This window comes from Arachis hypogaea, chromosome 8 (assembly GCF_003086295.3).
Source record: "Arachis hypogaea cultivar Tifrunner chromosome 8, arahy.Tifrunner.gnm2.J5K5, whole genome shotgun sequence".
Lineage (NCBI taxonomy): Eukaryota > Viridiplantae > Streptophyta > Magnoliopsida > Fabales > Fabaceae > Arachis > Arachis hypogaea.
In genome coordinates, this window is record NC_092043.1 from 17,175,529 (window position 1) to 17,197,889 (window position 22,361).

General features: G+C 30.8%; 2 protein-coding genes across 3 annotated transcripts; both read right to left on the minus strand.

Moving 5' to 3' along the window:
- Window positions 1–1,585: 1,585 nt before the first annotated feature.
- Window positions 1,586–5,278, minus strand: LOC112706384 (glycosyltransferase BC10). 2 transcript variants are annotated; one of them, XM_072200811.1, is made up of 3 exons: window positions 4,743–5,118; window positions 3,771–4,540; window positions 1,586–2,769 (listed from the first exon to the last, which is right to left on the minus strand). In XM_072200811.1, exons 2-3 carry the CDS (start codon window positions 4,293–4,295, stop codon window positions 2,131–2,133), a joined length of 1,164 nt encoding a protein of 387 aa, XP_072056912.1. In that variant the 5' UTR covers window positions 4,296–4,540; window positions 4,743–5,118; the 3' UTR covers window positions 1,586–2,130. The 2 variants fall into 2 exon arrangements, with proteins under 2 accessions (XP_072056912.1, XP_025613448.1); XM_025757663.3 differs by having other exon boundaries at window positions 3,771–5,278.
- Window positions 5,279–11,675: 6,397 nt separating this feature from the next.
- LOC112706385 (protein EARLY FLOWERING 3) lies at window positions 11,676–15,858 on the minus strand. Its single transcript, XM_025757664.3, has 4 exons — window positions 14,859–15,858; window positions 13,743–14,599; window positions 13,129–13,180; window positions 11,676–13,014 (listed from the first exon to the last, which is right to left on the minus strand). The coding sequence occupies exons 1-4, from the start codon at window positions 15,078–15,080 to the stop codon at window positions 11,998–12,000; spliced, it is 2,148 nt and encodes a 715-aa protein (XP_025613449.1). The 5' UTR covers window positions 15,081–15,858; the 3' UTR covers window positions 11,676–11,997.
- Window positions 15,859–22,361: the final 6,503 nt, after the last annotated feature.

Sequence of the window (22,361 nt, forward strand, 5' to 3'; positions counted from 1 at the left end):
ACCCTACTCTTTATTTTTTTTATAAGAATGATACCAGTAACTATTACCTTCACAGTCATTCTTTATAGTTCTTCCTACTTCATAATTTTGTCGTTCCAAATTTTTTCATCAAAATCGTTTAGATTTGTTTCAATCACTCGCAAATTAAATATTTTAATTTTTTTTATTATTTTTAGTACTCATTTTCATATTTTAATTTTTATGTTTTTTTATTGTATTTTTTATTTATATTTTTTTATTATATTTTTTATTTATATGATAAATTTTTTTATATTATTTGTATAGTGTTCTGATTTCTGATGTTATGTTTTTATATGAGTTTTTTTTATTATTTACTATATTATTTTTTATAAATTTTTTAATTTTAATTGGCTTTGTTCATATGATTTTTTATTTATTTTATTGTATTTTTTCTATTCATATGATAGATGTTGTTGATATACTATGCTTATTATCAAAATTTTGTATAATATAAATTATGATCCTATAAAAAAGGACAAAATAAAAAAAAAATTAATTATAAGAAACAATAAAGTCATAAATATTGAAAATTTATAATTCAAAATAATACTAAGTTAAAGAGGATTAACGGTACTAAAAAAATTATAAAATATTTTTTTTGTCTGACATTATAAAATTTATAATATTCTCTTTTATGTTTTTATTTTTATTGTATTTATTTTATTTATATAATAAATCTTTTTTATATTATTTTTTATAGTGTTCTGATTTTGCAGGTATATAAAAAAATTATTTAAATTAATATCTCTTTTAATAATTTTTTATTTAAAAATAATTTTAAATATTATAATCTAAATAACATTTATTTTACTATAATTAATTTTAAGATAAAAATTACTAAACATAAATTATATTAACACAAATTTACTTATCATCAAAATTAATTTTATAAAATCAATTTTATGCGAACTGTATTCCAAAGACATACTATAAAAAAAGTTACATTCCATAAAATGAAAGTGTAAGCCAGCGGTGGAATCATTTGATTTGAAAGACAGCAAGGAAAGGATGAGACACAGCCACACACAGGCATAGAGAATCGGCGTTTCTTCTTTCTTTATTTGATTTCCACACATGTTTTTATAAAAAATATTAGATGATCAATATTTTTTTATATTTATTGTGTTTAAATTAGAATATTATCTTAATAATAATTTTATAGTTGTATAAATAATTAAGAAATTTATAAAATTAGGTGCGCAATCATGCCCACTGCAATTTGGAGTTGTCGTCGGGGCCCACAATGTGAGGGTAGGCACAGACAGTAAGACACAAACCCTCGAAATCAAACCTTACGTAGTAAAATTAATTATATACCAAAAATTTTATAATTGGCAAATTAAATGATAAATTATGGTAAGCTCTTAATAAGCAACAAATTGAAAGATAAATTAGGTTATTAACCGGATACCGCTTGCAACTTTCAAACTTCTCAGGTCATTAGGAAATTATAATATCTCATTGGCAAAAACATTAGAAAAAATTTTGTGTACCTAAAACTTGTTTTAATTGTTGATTTTAATTAATATATATTATATATATTTTTTATAATTCAAATCGATAGTTAAGACAACTAAAATATCAATATTCTAGATACACTGGAAACTCTTCCAAAACATTATACATATACCATGTTCCATACCAATCAATCAATGAAATTGAAGTAAGCAACCTAAAACAAATAAAAAAAAAACAGCATATTCAACATATCAAATATAAAAATCACGAGGAATTTGTTTCTCTTGATGAGAGAAAAATGCGACGTCAAAACAATCATCTTCAGCAAAAGCATTGCCTAAAACACACTGTATACCTACACCTACGTACAGCACCTCCCATATGATATGATGAATTTTTGTAGCATCTAAGTTCCTTTCCTTTTTACACGCATCTCTCAACTCGACGGATCAAAGACTAATCCATCGGTAATCGAAACTTCATTTAAGAATTTGCCGACGACCAATGAATTGCTGCATGCATAAAGCGAAATTCAAACACCAATACTTGCTTAAGTGAGCTAACCTCTTAACCAACTCAAATTGGTTTGTAGCAGCTTAGTCCTTATTCAAGGCTGTATACTTTCCAATGGTAGTGAGGTAGTGTAGTGATCTAGAACCCCAGGACCCTTGGTTCTATTTGTAACAGAGGTTCCAAAGCACTGGGAGCAAATTTTCTAGCAAAGAGAAAACAAACTGTAATGTTTCTGCCATTATAGAGGCATTTGTGACCTTCCCGAACTCTCTTGAAAAAGTCCAGTGTGATATCTGTTTTTCCAAATGTAGCAGGGTGAGCTCCACCCCTGGACCAGTCTACCCATGTTATGCTCCTATTTGCCAACAGATTTCCTGCTTGAATGGTTAGCATGGTGGGGAAGTAGTGCTCATCCACGTAACACGCTGGTCTACAAAATTGTTCGAATTTCGGATAAAATCTGGTGTCTTCAACAATGTTGATGGCAAGCCTTCGATTTATTTCGAACCACTGAGACCCTTTGCGCCACTCAGTGATATTCACAACTGGGGCCATGTTTTCATTATAGCGTCCTCTACCGTACGGACCAGGATCATCAAATGCACCAATGAAGCTGTACTTGGATTTCATTATGTAATGGTAGATGGCACTAAAACCATAGAGAGGGATGCATGATTCAGACAGAAGAATGAACCACTCGTTTGAGATGTCGAGCAATGCATTAGCAAGAAGTCTTCGTTCGGCATCACACATGCTCATCCTTCCCCACTCAGAGACCTGCACAGAGATGTCCATGTAGTAATTTAGATTCTTGATTGGAAATCATATATCAAATGCAAACCATGTCTCGAAGTTTATACGAAAACTCAGGGCTAAGCTGCTAAGGGGGGCAAAACATAGAATAGAAATTAAGCAAGAACAAATAAAGGTACAAAATAAAAATCTAAAACTTTGAAGTGCAGAAGTTTGCAACCACTTATGCAGTAACTTCTTTCTTGCTTTTGGTAGCAAAACTCAGAGATTCAAGAGACACGAGATATGATTCTTTTAGGTGGCATCTAAGTCCCTAATTGAATCAACTTAAATAGTGAATAGAAGTTGTGTGAAACTGCCACTCAGCATTATTTCATAATCCTAAGGAAACTAACCATCCAGCAAACATGTACAAGTATACACCTCTCCTTTACACATCAGATTTGCAGAGGCAATGTGCTCTACACATAACAACTCTGAATTTTGTTCATGTCTCTATATCCTATCCCAACTCAGTACTCATCTTCAAGCTATACAATTCACACTTTGAAGCATCCAATGAGTGCACCATACCCTAATAGCACCACTATTTCTCAGTAAAATTTACATATTAGAATGCTCATAATTGGATTGCAATTTAGAGATTGCCAAAGGTAACATCCCTGCATGATGTCCACACTATACATGCCCTCATTAGCCTCTTAATTATCATAGTTTGGCAAGCTTATATAGTAATCTAGTAAGACCAACAAAATTATCCATACCAACACCGGGCAAAATTCAAAAATAAAAAATATAAATAGTATAGAGTGCGCAGAACCTAATTTTCAGAAAAAATACATTCTAAGCAAAACCTTAAAACTGGTATAAAGATTTCTTTTGAAAAAATGAAGATTTTGAACTTCCCTGCAAAAATGAACAATGTATGCAAAGTGCAAACCACTAAACTAGCATTGATAATGCATTACCAACTGAAGACATGTATATTGTGGCAAAATGAACAAATCTCAACCAAAAATCCATACCTGGCTAGGGATTTGCCTGTTATAAAACGGAGATGAAGGAGGAAATGTAGCTTGATATGATGGCAGGGAATGAATATAGATGGAGTAAAGCCCTTCATGCCCCTTCAGAAACTTCTCCCAAAGAGGCGCGAGAGGCAACGGTCCCTTGGTCAGAAACATGAATGCAATCTTGGGAACTCTGGCAAAAGGATACTTCTTTATTCTTGGCACAAAGGAGGCTCTCCACAACAGTTCCTTATCACTCATATTGTGCATCAAGTTTGAGGGAGGCCTAATCCAATCCTCCAAACTAGTTGCCTCCTCATAACACGACCCGAAACCGGAGCTTCTTGCATTCATCACTAGGCTGTCCACACCCAAAAGCCTAACCGTGTATACAATGATGACCAAGAACACAACACATAGAACAGTAAACAGAACAAGTAGCCGGGGTGATCGCAGAGGCAAAACTTTGAATCGGTTGGTCCTGCTCAACACCCCTATCTCCTTTCCTTCTTCTAAGGACACCATGACCCTCGATTGCATCTTCCCAAAACAAAATCCTAGGTATCAATCAGCCTCAAACCTTAGGTAATCAATCCGTGATGAAAGTGGATTTTGACCAGTAACCAAAATAGCCGCAAATACAGATGCAAATCCAAATCCAGAGTCCTATTTACCATCCCACAATAAAGGTCTGAAATTTATCACAACATGGCTATCAAAGTTTCAAAATTTCTTCCATAACATAACCACCCTCACCTCGGCACTAGAATCTTCATATTGTAGATCTGAAAAGGGGCGCAAGAGTGAGGGGAATCAACTCTAAACATGTGATGTCGGAGAGACCAAGGTTGCATAGACTTGTAGCACGTGGGGTACTACTCTACGTCATAACTAACCATTAATCAAAGCTCTAAAGCAAAACCTCTCTGAAGACAACAATATAAGACAAAAGGAACAACCTTTTTCTATTAGTATTATTTTAATTACCTAGTCAGCTGAATCCGCAAAACGAATGGAGTTGGTGCAGCAGATTCTTCAAATCATCAAAGGGTTAGTATACAGAATAAACTGCAGATTCAGCAAAGCATGTAACGGAATGGATCAAGTGGGAGTAAGAAACAGAAGAGAAAGAAAGTGATGAGATGAAATGAGAGGATGAGTTTGGAAAAATGGAGAAGTTGCCACATCGCTGCCATGTAATAATGCAGCTACCACACCCATTCTTCAACCAACTCTCTCGCCTTCTTCATTTTTTTTCCTTTTTCCTAATTTTCTTATTAGTCTCCGCTAATCAATAGCAAAAACGTAATTTACACCCACCTCAGGAAGTTTTGTTTAATTTTCACCTATTTAGTATTTCCTGAGCTTTTAGTTGACACATATTTTCAAATTGATATTGACATGTTACAATCTTCTAGACGTTGTTCTTTGTTGTTAGTAACACGAGATATAGTTCTTTATCTTTTCAAGGTTGCATAGATTTTTGAGTAATATTTCCCCTATTTATCCAAAAACAAAAAATTGTGACAGGGGATATATTAACGCCTGAGATTGAGGTTTACTAATATTAACTAAGATAGACATGTGTAAGCAAAGAAATAACACGTATTTCGGGATAATTTAACTGTGATTTGAACCTGAAGGTAATGTTCATTTTTATTGGGTTGTATCCGATATTTTTTAATGTTGAGGTGTCTTGTCTGATGTCTCAGTGAGAAAGAGGTAGTATTTATAAGAGATTTTGATACTTAAATTAATAAAATTTTTAGATATTTTTTTAATAGATTTGAGTTCAAAAAATATCTAAGTGTCAGGTATTTATAATGGTGAATTGATTACTCTCTTTTGTTAGAAGGTTATTGAGATTTCCTTTCTACATTAATAAGAGATATTGTAGGAGTTAATTACTTATTTAGATAAATAGGATTAGACCTATGTCAACGTGTCCGACTTTTATGAGATTAGGTAATAATATAGATTTGGACATTATATGTAGAGTGTCAATTGAGATTTATTCATTTTGGGTTTGACTAAGTTGTAAGTCAGAGTATGAATAGTGTCCCTATTTGAGTCCGAACTTCTCTAGGTCAGTACAAACATTTCTAAGTCGATCTTGATCTTTTGTAGTTTTAATTTAGTCAAGTCAAATTTACCATTTGCTTTAGAGAGCAAGTCAGGTAATTGATGTGTTTTTAAATCTAGACGTTACGTCTTTTTGTAACCGTTTGCACGTCTTTTCGATTACATTGATAACCCTGCGTGCCATTAAATGAAAAAAAATTATCGTTTTGCTCCTAATAACTATATAAACATAATCTTTTTTATCTTTCTTCTTTTTTTATTTCGTCTTCTGAAAAATTTATTTTATTTCTCTCGAGACCTTTTCCTTTTTTTATTATGACTTCGTTTCCATTAATCTCTCTGCAAAATTTTTCTATCTTAAAAACTTGCTTCAAGTCTTTGCTCGTGTCAGTTTGTACTACTGCACGTATTTTTCTTGTCTTCTGCTCATCTTTAATATTGGTTTTTCTTTCTTTTTGTTCATTATTGCTGGATGATGTTTTTCGATGGGTAAAATTTTTTTTTTGATAGACGCTTTAGTTTATCAAAAATGGTCTAACCATAATTTTTTGTAATTGCCTTTTCTTGATTTGCTGTTGTATGTAACTTTTGCTTACTCTTTGTAGTGGTAGATTTTTTTATTTATTATTTCTATAGATTATCCATTTGTCGTGATTTGTGTTGAATTATGGAATTTTATTTTGTTCTCAAATGGAGCTATTTTCTTTTTGAGTAATGGCTTCATTTCGTATTCTGATGGAGTGAATTGAATTTTTTAATTGTTGATGATGGTCCAACTTCTTTTGCTGTACCCGATTTTTGTAGTGACATAGCTTTATTTTTTTTTGATAGGTGTTCTGAGGGTTACCTGAAATGGTAATTTGGGTCTGAATGTGAGATCCAGACTCCTTTTGAGGCGGCGTCCGACTTCTACAAGTGCTGGAGTGTCGCTGTGCGAGTTTCTCGTGAGGAGGTGGGGGTGGTACCTGTAAGAGACTCCAATGTTTAAGTTAACATAAATTTTAGACAGGTTTTTAGTAGATTAAGACGTGAATATACCTGAGGGGTGTCAGTGTATTTATAGTATAATAGATAACCATCTTTTAGAGAATTGAAGTAGTTTCACCTTTGTTGGTGGACTAGTGTTAAACCCGTGCGATGCACGGGCTTATATTTTAATTTCACATGATAAATAAAAAATAATATTTTATAATTATAATTTTTTCAAAGTTTAGTATAACATTATCATTGTCATTATATAATAAACGTATTTAATATGTTATTTTAACTTTATTCAAAGTAAAATACAAATGGAACAGTTTGAAGTTTATAATATTCTTGAGTTATAAAAAAAGAGACCTGAAAAAATAAGAACATATATAACTGTAATAGTAGCATGTTAATTTTACACTAAACTTTATATTATAAGACTAATAAAATTTATCAACAACCTAGTATTTTACTAACCTCATTAAAAAAGTAATTGGCATATGATGTTGTGTTCCATATTTACACATTTTATTTCAAGTCTAGAAGTATAGTTAATAAATTAGTTAATAAATATTTGTATAAAAATGCAAATCATAACATGTTACTAAAATGAAAATACTATTTTCTTATCTAAATATTATTAAAAACTTCGTTGAACGCGACATTTGTTATTGACGAGTTTGGATTACTGTCTTTATTTAGAATTAGAATGTTCAAGCCATTGCGACTCTTAATTCTTGACAAAATAACATAAAGTTGCCCATTGGTAAATACTGATTTTGGAAAGTAAAGTCCTACATGCGATAATGATTGACCACAGTGAAATACTTTGGTTTCAATATTTTTCTCCTCATATAGTATCCCGTCAACCAATAATGTCTAAGTTGCATTCTAAATATGATTTAGTTTGTTAACACTATTAGATATCAATAGCATCACAAACAGTTTTTTCAATTAATGACCAGACCTCGTTAATAGCTACAATGAATTTTCTATCGTCACATAGTAATCCCATAAAATAGAAAATATCTTGAAAGTTATGATATGTAATCCCATTAACTGTCCTAATAGACTCATATATTGTGCAACTTTTTTGAATAATTAACAAAATTCTTATATAATGGATATCATATGTACCCGGTGGAACATAGTTTAATCTCCCGATAAAATACTCTCTCTTGCGTGGATATCATTCCCTTTCTTCTATATTATAAACAAATTGATTTGAAAACTCAGCATACGTTAGAGTTTGACCTACTTCAAATTCTTTGTTAGCCTCCATCCATGTTAAGAACATCGTACCTTTCCCTTTCTCTGAATAAATTATTTTCTCAAGATTGTTATTGTCTTTAAAGATGATATTCTATTTTCTAGGTAAATAAAAGGTTAATCTCATAACTGAATATCATAAGTCAAAGTTTTTCATACAGCCTCCCGTGTAGATAAATACCCACAATCATAAAATTATTTGATCTCATAATACATTTTTTTAAATATGTTTTATCATTTATATTTTTAATATTAACATACCAATAATAACATTTTAAATAAAAAGATAGAAAAAATATTTATTCACCGAAAATAATTTTTTTCTCAACAAATTAAAATCCTTCCAGCACAAAAAAAAATTAATATTACAAAAATATTTATAACAAAATAAAATTAAAATAACAATTTAAATATAGAATACTAAAATAAATAAATTTAAATTTATAGAATAAAATCTTAAAATAAATCTAAATAAATAAATTTACATTGAAATTAATATTAAAATTTTTAGATTTCGTTTTACTCATTTAATATGTGTAACTATTTATATTAAAAAAACTAATTATAACTTAAAAAATAACAACAAAAAAATTATACCAAATTATATACATATATATTTTATATTTTAAAATTTAAAAATTAACAAATTCAAAAAATTTTAAACACAATTTATAAATTATCTTTTATTAAAGAAATAGTTACAATTTAAAAATTAATAATTAATTAATTATTTTATTTTATAAAGATAAAACGATGTAAAATATTTTTTTAAAGTATGTTTATTTTTTATATTTTTGATATTAATATATAATAATAATATTTTAAATAAAAAGATAGAAAAAATATTTATTTAAAAAATAATTTTTTAATAAATTAAAATCTTTCAAGTACAAACAAAATTAATATTATAAAATCTTTTTAACAAAATAAAATTAAAATAATAATTTAAATACAAAATAATAAAATATTTAAATATATAGAATAAAATCTTGAAACAAATTCAAATAAATAAACTTACAATGAAGTTAATATTAAAATTCATAGATTTCATTTTACTCATTTATTATGTGTAAGTGTTTATATTTAAAAAATAATAATTGATTATTCATCATTGATTTTTCTTAGCAAATTCATGAATCGAGTCACAAAAGCCTTTTTAACTGAGACATGTATTTTTTTAAAAACTTTTTAAAAAAATTAATTATGAGAAAATAACTTAAAATTAAAAAGTAACAACTTAAACAAATAATAATAATTTATGATTTAAAAGAGTAATCTGTAAATAACTTAAAATTTAAAAAATAACAAACTAAGCAAATAACTTAAAATTTAAAAAATAACCACCTAAGCAAAATAACTTAAAATTTAAAAAATAACAACCTAAGCAAAACAACTTAAAGAAATAACTTAAGTTTAAAAAATAACAACCTCTTTTAAAGATGACGTTTTATTTCTATTTTCAAATTTAAGCTCTTATTATTTTGTTTTCGAACTTGTTTCTTACTATTACTTGCTTTTTGTTGTTATCACTTTTAAATTGTTGATTTCATTATTAAACAACTATCTTAATTTTAAAATAATTTATAAATAACTTTGTTTAAATTAGTTCAATAATATTAAGATTTAAATATCTAACTACCTTGTTAATAAATTCGAAAACTAAATCTTTATTGATATTGATATCTAACAATCTACCCAAATAATTTATTATTTTTTTAAAATTAGTTTAATAATATTAAGATTTATATATCTAACTACTTTGCTAATAAACTAAAAAACTAAATCCTTATTATTATCTAGCAATCTAACCAAATAATCTATTAATTTATAAATAAAATTACAAAAATTTCTAATAACAATATTTAAGAAAATAATCTCGAAACCCAACATATTTTCTAATATTAACTAAATTTTTTTGTTTATTATTTCTATAGATTATCCATTTGTCGTGATTTGTGTTGAATTATGAAATTTTATTTTGTTCTCAAATAGAGCTATTTTCTTTTTGAGTAATGGCTTCATTTCATATTCTGATGGAGTGAATTGAATTTTTTTATTGTTGATGATGGTCCAACTTCTTTTGCTGTACCCGACTTTTGTAGTGACATAGCTTTATTTTGCTTTTTGATAGGTGTTTCGAGGGTTACCTGAAATAGTAATTTGGGTCTGAACGTGAAATCCAGACTCCTTTTGAGGCGGCGTCCGACTTCTACAAGTGCTGGAGTGCCGCTGTCCGAGTTCCTCGTGAGGAGGTGGGGGTGGTACCTGTAAGAGACTCCGATGTTTAAGTTAACAGAAATTTTAGACAGATGTATTATAGTAAAATAGATAACCACTTTTTGGAGAATTGAAGTAGTTTCACCTTTGTTGGCCGATAACCGTTCTCTTTATCTTAGGGGTTATTGAGATCTTCCTTCTAGATAAATAGAAGATATTTTAAAAATCAGTTACATATGTAGATAAGTGGGATCGAACTCATGTTACTGTGTCCGACCTCTATGAGGTCGGGTAGGGGTAGATGGGAACGATGTTTATAGGTTGGGCTTTATTCATTTTTAACTTGGCTAAATTGTGGGCCAGTGCATGAACAAATGAACAATAGGTATAATTCTTTATGTCTCGTTTGATAATTCTCAACAATTTTCGTTAATGATTGATGATGACCAAATATATTTTGAAAATCTATCAATTTAGTTGCTAGGTATATTAGAAATAAGGTCTATGTAATTGAAAAAAAATAAAATTAATAAATTTTTATAAACATATATTAATTTTTAATTAGACATATCAGATATTATGTATGTTGTCAATTGACGTTTCACAACATCAATAGTTGACAGAAATTATTACTAGAATGACTAAAAGACAAATATAATTAATTTTTTATTTTTAATGGGCTAATTTAATTGAAAAAATTTTTCAAAAATAAACTTAAAAAATATATCATCTTTCAAGAATTAATTTGATTATTAATCCAAATAATAAATTGTGTGATTATGAATTTTTTTTTAACTCTTAATATAATTTGTCATAATTTTATTTATCAGACCAATATATAAACTAATCAATTTTATAAAATTTTTATGATTTTGTAATTTAAATCTTGTTATAATTTTATATTTATGTATTTAATTTATTTTTTAATTTTATGTAAAATTTAGAATTTTTTCTAGTGGGAGATCACTATAATCCTACGGTACTCGGTTTTATTCCTAAAATAAAAAAATTAAAAGAAAAAAAAAATCCCATATAGATGAGTATCAAAATTACTTTACCTGTTTACCATGTCTATCAAGCCTTTGTTATAGAGCATCCTTTACTTATTTTATTGGAAAATAATATTACTATATATTTTCTATTCAACTTACACACAATATTCTATTTCATTTGTTGATAAAGTTGTTGGCGTCAAACAACTTTTTGGAGCACCGGAAAGCATATTTCAAAGTCTTGTATTTCTAAAGTACCCTCCGTATATATATCCAACAGCTGCAGAACCTTATTGTTACAACACTATCCACTACATACAAGCCTATTGTCTCTGAATTTCCATTACAATAGCTAATGTTTTTGAGGAAATGCGATTATTGAAACATGAAATGATAAAACTATGGTAATATACATATGGGTCAAAATGTACCTCCCTAGGTCCTTTCCCATCATAATGGGAGAAAGAGAACCTAAATCAGTTTTTACTATGCCATGACCAAGAAGTTCTTATAGAAATAGCTTACAGTGGTATATTACATTTTGACTAGTTATAATATGCTACATACATCTACATACATACATACCAGTGTATAGTTTCTTTAAGGGGAAAAAAAATACAATAGCTTGTTACATGATGCCAAGGTCCCCCCAAAATATTACTGCAATATATACTTTTTAAGTTTTACCTACTTAAATGCTCAATAAACAGCACTCACATTGATTCATACTGTTTTCTTTCTTCTTGAATCGACCGGAAAATTCTAGCTGCTGATTCAGTTGCTGTTCTTCTATTGTGAGGTACAACTTTGATCACTCTTGTTTGCTGCCCGGTTTCAAGAGACTGAGGGGCACCCTCTGGTGTTACTGGACCCATTGGGAAAAGAGGAAGCACATCTCTTCCGGCATCGGTTCGCCCTTGCGCCATTTCACTAGGACTACTTGCAGAACTCCCTTGCAATTCAACCTCCCTAGAGCATGCCTGGTATCTCATCACATTTGATATTGTTCCATTTCTCGGACCTGGCAGATTATTTGAGCTTTGATTATTTGTGCTTGGATTGGCGTCCCCACCCTGTGAATGGTCATTTTGCCCTTGAGAGCCTCGAGCAGAGAACTGGTTCGCCTGTTCAACGGCTGACTCCGACATGGCTTTAGTCATAACTGGCAAGCCGTTTGGAGGGAAGAAAGCATGACTGCCTGGGGGTGTGTCTGGTGGAACCCCAGGTACTTGATTAGAAGTTGGTACTCCATATGCAGGATTCATGAAGGGACCACCCATAGGAGCAGGCGCAAACGGCCCACATCCTCCGTACATAGTTCCGGTAAATCCAGGCCCGGGATAAGGCTTATAGACCAGCCCTTCAGACGGAGACATAACTGGAATTAACCACTGGTGCCCGGGAGACTGATGGAAACCCCACAGACCCATTCCGCTATCAGCAGCCGAATTTGTCTGGTATGGGTTCCCAGCAAAAGGGGTGTAATTTGAAGGGTGACTACCGTTTTTCACGGATGAAAGAGATGTTTTCCCAACTGCATTCTCAGCTGAACATTCCATTTTATGATGTAGCTTCTCAGATTCATCCTTGCATTTAAGATTTGGTTGCCTAGGTTTTACAACATATTCGATCGCCAGTTTTTTAGGAGTAGAGCCCTTTGGGGGAGACTTTCCAAGAAAAGCAGCATCTTCAATCAAAATATCTGGTGATCCTGCAATCAACTTTTGGACCTGTTTAAACAAAAAAGATTTAAGCTGCAATTCTGTATGAATGGACTCCAGCAGGTGTGAGAAAAGATAACAAGCTTCCCATTTTGATCTAGAATGAACTATGCCGGAGAGTACCTTTATCAATCTGTGCAACTCAAAAACTTGGACTGCAAACACCCTTTGTTGGCTGTAGAGAACAACAGGAGTTGCATCAACAAAATAGCATATACTTATGCAATGAAGATTTGAGATACATACAAATCAAAATATAATGGACAATAAGCTTTTGGAACTAGGCATGATCATGTTGGAACTTGGAAGTACACATGAGGATACATAGACCACTTACTACCGGTAAGCAGAATAGCTTCCAGTCTATAACTCAATACATATGATATCTCCACAGAAATCTTAAACTTGACATCTTTCAGAAGGTTGGGATGTATTGATATAAATCTGATAACAATTGCTCTCAAAGATTACATACCTAGTCATTTGTCCTAAAAAAAGTTTTCTCACACAGTTTGAAATAATAAAAAGTTAAAAACACACATGGAAGACTAATTTTATTAAAATCAAAACAATGACCCTTTTTTCTTCTGTTTCACATAAAAAATATAGTATTCTGAAGAATGAACAATTAAGAAGTTTCCAAGCCAAAGAGTGTAAAAAGTTACACATGATAAATCTTTCACATTTCGGACCACGAAAAAAGGTTATGGTACTTGCAAGCAACAAAAAATACTTACTTGGCAATTGCTCTTCTAGCTTTCCAGAAATGTTTCTGACCTATAATCCCAACAACATCATCAGGAGATAAATCTGAAGTTGACAAATTCTCTACCACAGAAATCTTGGAAATATTGTCACTTTTGTTTAAGTTTCTCTTCTGTGTCGCACCACCAGTCCTGGTATCATGACATTCAGTGTCATTGATAGCCTCTGCAGGACTGGTTTGGTTTGTTGTAGGGACATTTCCTTTGTCTGTCTCCCTCCTAGACTCAGCAATGCCATCAACGTGTCCAATGCCATTGGATTGTGACCCAGCTCTGCCTTCGCGCTGTGTGCAAGCACCATCCTGTCGTAATCTACTATGTTTTGACAGAGGACTATCTTGAAACTCTTGACTTGGATTCACCTTGGATTGCCTGGCCAAAATGTCAATATTCTCTCCTGTTAATGATATCTTTCTGACAAATACTACCGATTGCTCCTTGTTCGTGCTCACTTGTGGAAGACCTTCGGTCTCACTTCTCCGATCTTTTCTCGTATTGACGAGTGAGGAGCCAAGTTGTTTTGGATTCCTTACACAATCATTTTGCCCTGCTACTGAGGAACCAAAATACCTAGAGCTCGATGGAACGAGCTTTTCCCCATCCAAGCTTTCACGCCTTTTATTGTTAGATAGACCAATTCTTGAATGAACATATACAGGAACTCTAAAGTCATCTTCATCCACCTTCTTTCTCTGTTCGAGTTGTAGCAATGAACCATTCCCATTTGCCACATCAGATTGGCGAGAAACACTATATTTTTCAGCTCGGCGAGTAGGAGTTTGTGGCGGGAATTGATAAGGGAACGCATAGTTTCTCTCAGGACCAGTCCCCTGCAAAAAATGTTCATCCAATAACTAAACAAATGAATCAATTCTTAATTTACACATGCAAAGACACCCATAAACTAGAACAATCCAAACAACTAGTTAGTTGATAAAAACTCAACAGCCATTAAGTGCCAACTAATGTAACAAGGCATAAATAGTCTTATGTTCCCTCACATGATCATCAACTTACAGATAAATAAAGTAACAAATAAGGCAAATAGGACTATGAGTAAAGCCATAGTGAGAGAATCAAAACAAGTACCTGGGTTGAGGATGCTGGAGGTGGAGGTGTGTTAGTAGTAGAAGTATTTGGATTGAGTGGAAGAACACCAGAGTTGAACCTTTGAGAGGGAATACTGAATTGTTCATAAAGGGCCATCTTATTCCTTGGTGGTGCTTTTGGCCCTCCCTTCTCTGTATCATTCACATGCAATCTCGGGAACATTGGCCCCATAACCTTCTCATCATCCTTCCCTCTCTTCATCCTTTACCTTACTCTTCCCAATTCAAGTATTCAATCAAAGGATTTTACTTTCTATATCTCTATGTTAAATTGCAAACATGCACCAAATGCATCATGATGATGATGATGCTTCAATCCCAAAAATAAAATAAAAACAAAAAAAGAAGCCCAATCAAACTGTTAATCCCGAAGCTCCAAGCTAGGAATTATTGAACTGCACAAAGGAATGGATTATGGATCCAACCCAGTTTCAACTAGGATCCAAAATTTCAACTTTGACCAACTGGGTACTAGTCTGACCTATGAAGACACAGTCGATCTTGTTTGTGACTTAAATTGAACAATTCGAAAGGCCAACAGACGGAAAGACTCTCCTTTGAATTTTTGTAATGGAAGAAGAAGAAGAAGAAGAGTTAGCTGAACAATCGTTGACAGCAGCTAAGAAAGCGAAGAGAGAGAGTGGAATAGTGGGATTGAGAGAGCGAGAAGAGGAGAAGAACGAGTCAGAGGAGAAGGGTGAGGGAAAAACCAATGGCGGAAACTAAGAGAAAGAGACGAGAAATTCGCAGGAAAAAGGGGTGATGCCGGGTGGGGGGGACAGACACACAGGAGTGGGAACAAATTCCATCAGAAAAAAAAAAAAACCATAAAATAAAAGAGAAATAGATAGAGATATAGAAGATATGATATTATGAGATTAGAAATTGTGTTCGTGTTAGGGATTCCTCACAGAGAGAGAGAGAGAGAGAGTAGGATCATCATACAAAAGGGAAAGAGAAAAAGTGCTACTTTGTGGGCCCCACTTTGGATAAAACTGGCTACAGCAGAACTAGAACTACTTTCTTTGCAACTTTTTTCACCTTTTTTTTTATTTTTTTATTTTTTATTTTTAGGAAGACTCAACTCACAATTTCTTTCTTTAAAAGTGAATATCATAAATCATGTCATTTAAATTATATACCATATATAAAGAGAATATTTGTGAAGTTCGGTATATAATTCTTTTTAAATGTCTGTTATTATATATCATTCATAACAAATATCTATGTTATTCTAAAATTCAAGTTCAATTTTTTTATTAAAATATTATATATTTATTATCTTAACTAATTTCATATTTATTATTATTGTACATATTTTATTTATAAAAAAACTAATAAACACATTAATACTTATTAATATACTAGTTATGGATAATTATGTTTAGTTACATAAATAGTAGTGATACTTAACTTTATACTTATGTCACCAAAAACTAATTAACTTTATCAATATAATACTGATACCTTTTAAACCTTTTTTCGGTTCATAGAGATTGTTTTGAAGGCATTGACTAAGGTCATCTTATGGAAAATTTTGAAGTTCTTTTATTTAATATAATTACAATAGAAATATCTATTTTTGTTTAATATATTTTTATATATTTTTTATATTAATAACTTTAGCAATTATTTTTAAAACATTTACTAGTAATTTTTTTAGTTTTCATAAACAAGGTTTCGAGGTACGATATTGATTTATAAAAATATTTATTAATACCAAAAATGTTTAGTTACCAATAATTGTTTATTAGAATGATTAGATATTGTTTTGTCGATTTTTAGCAAATCGATGGTGGTTCGATATCTAGTGGTTTGGGAGCGAAATCTACTTCTCTTTGGAAGTATCAATTTTTTAAAAGTGCATCAAAGTGTCTTCGATTAGATGGCATTTTAGGATAAAAGATAAAATAAAATTTGAAAATCAATAAAAGAAACAAATAAATAAAGTTTTCCACAAAAAAATGTACAAAAAACAGAAAGGTTTACGTTGAAATTTAAAAAAAGCAATAAAATGCCTTTGATTGAGTCAAAAGGTTTTGACATGAAAACTAAAAGTGTAGAAATGTAAATTGGACATTGAAAATAAAAAACATTTGAAAGATAAACTTGCTTAAAAGATAAAGTTTACAAGAAAATAAATTGAAAGAAGAAAATGTGGAATGAATCGTACAAAAGAGATGTGAGTGTATTTGAGTGTTTTTTTTTTAGTTAAAGTTCCAATCTTTATTCTCTAAAATTTTCTACTATTTATCATCTATATTTGGTAACTGACAATTAACTATCATTAATTACAAAATTACAGCCTTAAATGTAGATCTCTTAGTAACTGTTTCCGCCTCTTTGCCTACAAATGTTACCCATGATTTCCTCGCGTTATAAAATCCTTTAATTTCTCGACTACCATAACTGCTCAATCCATTTATTCGAATAATTTATTCGATTACCTAACTCGAGCACTTTGTTCGATTGAACTTGTTCGGTTTAATAAGGGATTTGAGATCGAATCCGTGTCACGTACCTCCATCTAATGCTTGCACGTGTATCTTTTCGAAAACTGCTTATGTCTTCGACTTTTTTACTACTTCAAACCATTTGCCTTCGTCAAAAAATATTTTTCTGATCAACAGATATTAATAATAATAAAAAATTATTTTTACATTCTTTTGAGATACAACCTAATTTTTTGCCACTCATCCAACAACTGCGTACACATCAGGAAGCATCCAGCTTTTTCAGAGCCCAACAACATTGGAGAAAATTGCCTCAATCTAGTGTAGTATCTACGATCTGGACAATGCTTTTTGTGTATCATGTATCAAGATATTGATTATTAATATTCGGTAACTAATTTTCTTAGTCAATATCGATTAATTTTTTAAAATTTAAATTATAAATTTAAATATTAAAATTAATTAATGTTAATTGATTAAAAATTAGTTTTTTTATATTTTATAAAATATTTGATGTACTTTTAAAATGTTGTAAAGTTCATTAAATGTTTTTAGTAGTAAAATCTTCAAAAATGATCCATTTTGGTATTTGTGACATTAGATCAAAGAGTAAAATTGGTTACTTTGAACAAGGCAATAAACATTCCCTCGTCTGAAAATGCTTAGTTAGTGGGATGAAACCCAAAACCAAATAGAAATAGAAATAGGAGGTGGAGTGAGATTGCACAAAGTTGGGTCACGGTAATTGGATTCAAAATATTATAATGATGACAATAGAATAATGGTCGAGTGTAAAATTGATTGGATTGAGTTAATACAATTACGTTAATGCTAACTTATTTTAACATAGAATTTGGATTGAAGCATTTTGTAAAACTGACGTGTTATGCAGTGATTGTTGGGTGTCATTATCAGAGGTTCCTTTTTAGAGGAAATCCGTACAAAGCACAAAATAAAGCAGATTCGATGAAATCCAAATCCGCACTTGTTCACAAAAAAGATGACTGCGTGGGCTATTAATGGTTTAATGTTTGATTAATGTGCCACAACACACGCATGTGGACCTTCATAAATCATATGATGCCTAACGTATCAGTGGAAAAACAAATGTAATATTATAAGATTGAAATACCAATAGAATGGCGTTTATGCGATATGCAGCTATATTGAGCGTATTTAATTTGAGCCCAACTTTGCGGTAATACCAAGTTACCAACGCATATATAAAACAATTTTTTTGGGTACAGAAAAAGAAAACGCCATCACCATTGAAGTCTTATAGTTGGGTACTACAGGTATCTTCGGAATTTTAAATACTGATTTACTGTTTCATTTAACTTGAGGAATAATATATTAATAGAATGAAGTTGTTAGGAATGGCAATATTATCCGAATTTACAGCTATCTATCCCGCTTTTATTTGTTCGGAGTGGATAACAAGTTTTTAACGGACGGGTAATTGGGAGGGGCGGGACAGGTTTAGATAATATCCGCCCGCTATATATAATATATATCATTTTAATATATAATATGTATAATATATGTAAAATAATTAGTAAATGATTAATAATATTGTATCATATTTAAATTTGTACTTTAATTTATGTTATGTATGTGATCATGGTTATATAAATTTTGAAATTTAATTTTATTTGTTGAATTTTAATAATTATAGGGGCGGATAGGGGCGGGTATCCACAGGGACGGGTTAGGATTCAACGTTTTACTATTCACGGGTAGAAGCAGGGCGGGTTCTATGCGGGTTGTTGTACGGCGGGGCATAGTCGGATAGAGCAAAAATCCACTCCTATCCGCCCGGTTGCACCCTTAGAAGTTGTTTCAAAACGAGAAAACCGATAAAGTAAAAAAAGAGTTAATATTTAAATTAATTTTTAAAATCATATTCGTTTTTTAATTTTTTTTTTGTCTAAACAAGAAAAGAAACAAAGCAAAAACTATCCTAAATTTGAGCGGATGATTCGTTGGAGATCAACACAAGGCTCAGACCAAATAACATGATTAGAGTTACTCTTGGCACCATATTTAGCCATCCAATTCGCAGCTCTATTTGCTTCTCGGGACACCCATTCAACATGAACAAGCCAAGAACGAGATAAAAGCTCCTGAATCTTGTGAACCAAATCTGTTACTTCAGATGAATACCCACTTGTAAGCTCATGCATGATGGACCGAATATCAAGGTAATCCGTTGCACATATAATATCCCTCAAACCGCAATCCCAAGCTAAAACCAGCCCCTCCAAGCAGCAAATAATTCACATCTGATTATAGACCAAGGGGGAATGCTTCCAAAGCAGCTCAAGATCCAATCTCCCTTAGAATCTCTAATAATACACCCAAATCCCGCTAAATTTGAATTCATATACAAGCTTGCATCACAATTAACTTTAAGACTATTGCCTACCGGTGGTTCCCAACACAGGCAATTTCGGAGAGACCTAAAGGTATTGCTTCGATTCTTGTAAACCTGTAAGTCCTTGGCGGTAATTCTGGCCAAGGCAACAACCTTATGGTCTGTCCAAGGGTTGTCAGTATTGAATATGTCATTGCACATATGTCTCCATACCCACCAAAGCTCTGCACCAAAGGACGCCTCATTGTTAGCCAAGGCCTTCCAAAATCACTCTTCAAGAGCAGTACCAGCCGTCGAGTCCAGGATACTAGGATCCAACATATACCAAATTGCCTTTGATCGTTCACAGTCTCTAAGGCAATGCTCCATAGTCTCCTACGCCTTGTTACATCTCTTACACATATCTGAAGAAGCTAAATGCCGCTTGAATCGAATGGTCTCAGTTGGTAGAGCATCATGTAAGCCAAGCCACATAATAAATTTGAACTTCTCTAGAATGTTTGTGTTCCACAACCAGTTCCAATTACTATTGGCATTCCAATTTAATGTTTTCTTTAATAACCATCTGTAACCCTCCCTTGTGCTATACCTTTTTGTTGCTGCAGGCCACCATTTCCACTGTGGCTCCAACTCAGTCGAACTGAGATATCTCAGACCACAAATAAACTGCTTAATCTCAGATCACATTCATTCGTTTTTTAATTTAGTATTAAAATTTTAATTTACTCATTTTAGTTTTTTAACTTAGCATCAAATTAATTTCTGACTAGTCAAAAAAAATTAATTTCTGACTTTTTTTATTATAAAACTATTAATTATTAATAATATATTAAAATAAACTGATAGTTATTACATTAGATTTTCTAATGGGTATTTGAGGTTTACAATTCAAAATTTTCTTCTTTTTTTTTTCCATTTTTTCAGTAGCCGACAGTTCTGTGGGGGCAAAAATTATGATGGTCATATGGATATGCACAAGAAGTTTTCAATAGCAACCGAACGAGGCTGACGTATTAGTTAATAATAAATATCAAATGAATAACCATGTATACATTTTCATATGATATTTGGTAATTGATATATACTATTTTTTTTCGGTAAAAATTAATATATACTATTAACTTTTCACATTATATACATTTTGTTTTCGGTAATATTAATAAAACAGATTTGGTCTTGGCCCAATACGGCACATTTTATTAACTCATTTCGAATACCGATTTTATTGGTAAGAATAGGTCTTCTCCTAAACTGAAGTGATGAATATGTAACTTACGTACACAAAAGCCCGTTTCATTAACCAACTGCCCAACTTTCTCTACTCAATAGGGAAAAAAAAAGAAAACATTCCTCCACTCAACTTCTCCTCATGAAAAGGTAGGTAAGTTACAAATAAAATTAATTTTGATGTATGGTATAAAATAATTTTACACATATATCTAATTATATAATGTTACATTAGTAAAAATAACTATTTTTATATTAATAGCGTAAATAGTTATCCAAAAAAATAAATATAATTACACAACTGTATAAAATATATTTATATAAGAAAAAATTTGGTAACAAAAAATTTTCAGCCATAATTAACCAAAATTTTTTATAATTTACTTCATTTATATCACTTAATAATAGTTTTATTTTTTATCTCACTCTCTTATCATTCTACTTATCATATTCTTATCAACTCCACTTATTAATGATATTAATTATAATATCATATTCCTTACTATTAGGCATTCTTATAATCAATACTTAATATTTTTTATAATTTAATTTTTATATTTAAGAATACATTAAATAATAATAATAATAATAATAATAATAATAATAATAATAATAATAATAATAATAATAATAATAATAATAATAATAATAATAATGAACGGTAATTATAATATATATTAATTGAGTTAATTGCACTTGATTCTTTGTTCCCTTAAGGCATTTAATATCAATCAATGGAGATACGAAAAAAATCATTAATTCTTTGTTTCCGTTAAGACATTTAATTGCACTTGATTCTTTGTAATATATACATTCCATTAATTCGATTACGATCATTCAAAAAATCATGACTCTAATACCATTGCAAGCACAATAGTGTATAAGCCAAAGAATTTTACAAGAAGTTGCGTTTATCATTGCAAATAGTATGACATTTGAATTCGACCTTAATACGGTACCTATGGTAGAAGGTGCTGATGAAGAATTTGAACAACGGACTCATCCGACGAAGTTGTTGTCAGTCAACCAATTTTCGAGAATATGAAAAACCGCACTAGCTTTGATGAGGTATGGTAATAAACTGATTTAATTTTTTTTTGTACTTTTATGTACATTTATAATTATATATTATACTAACTAAGTTCATACACATAACATTCATACGGTTGTAGACATAACATCCATAATTACATACAACTAACATCTAAAAATTAAATTCATATTTATTACATATTACATCCATACACATATCATTTTTTAGTTATTGCATAAGTAACTATAAAGTTAATACAGATGTTTTTAAAATTTATCATAATTGAATTAAAAAATATCAAATTCTTAAATTAATTTATTCAATTGATAAATTTACTCATAACATCTATAAATTCATACACATAACATCCATAATTTCATATTAATAACATCCATA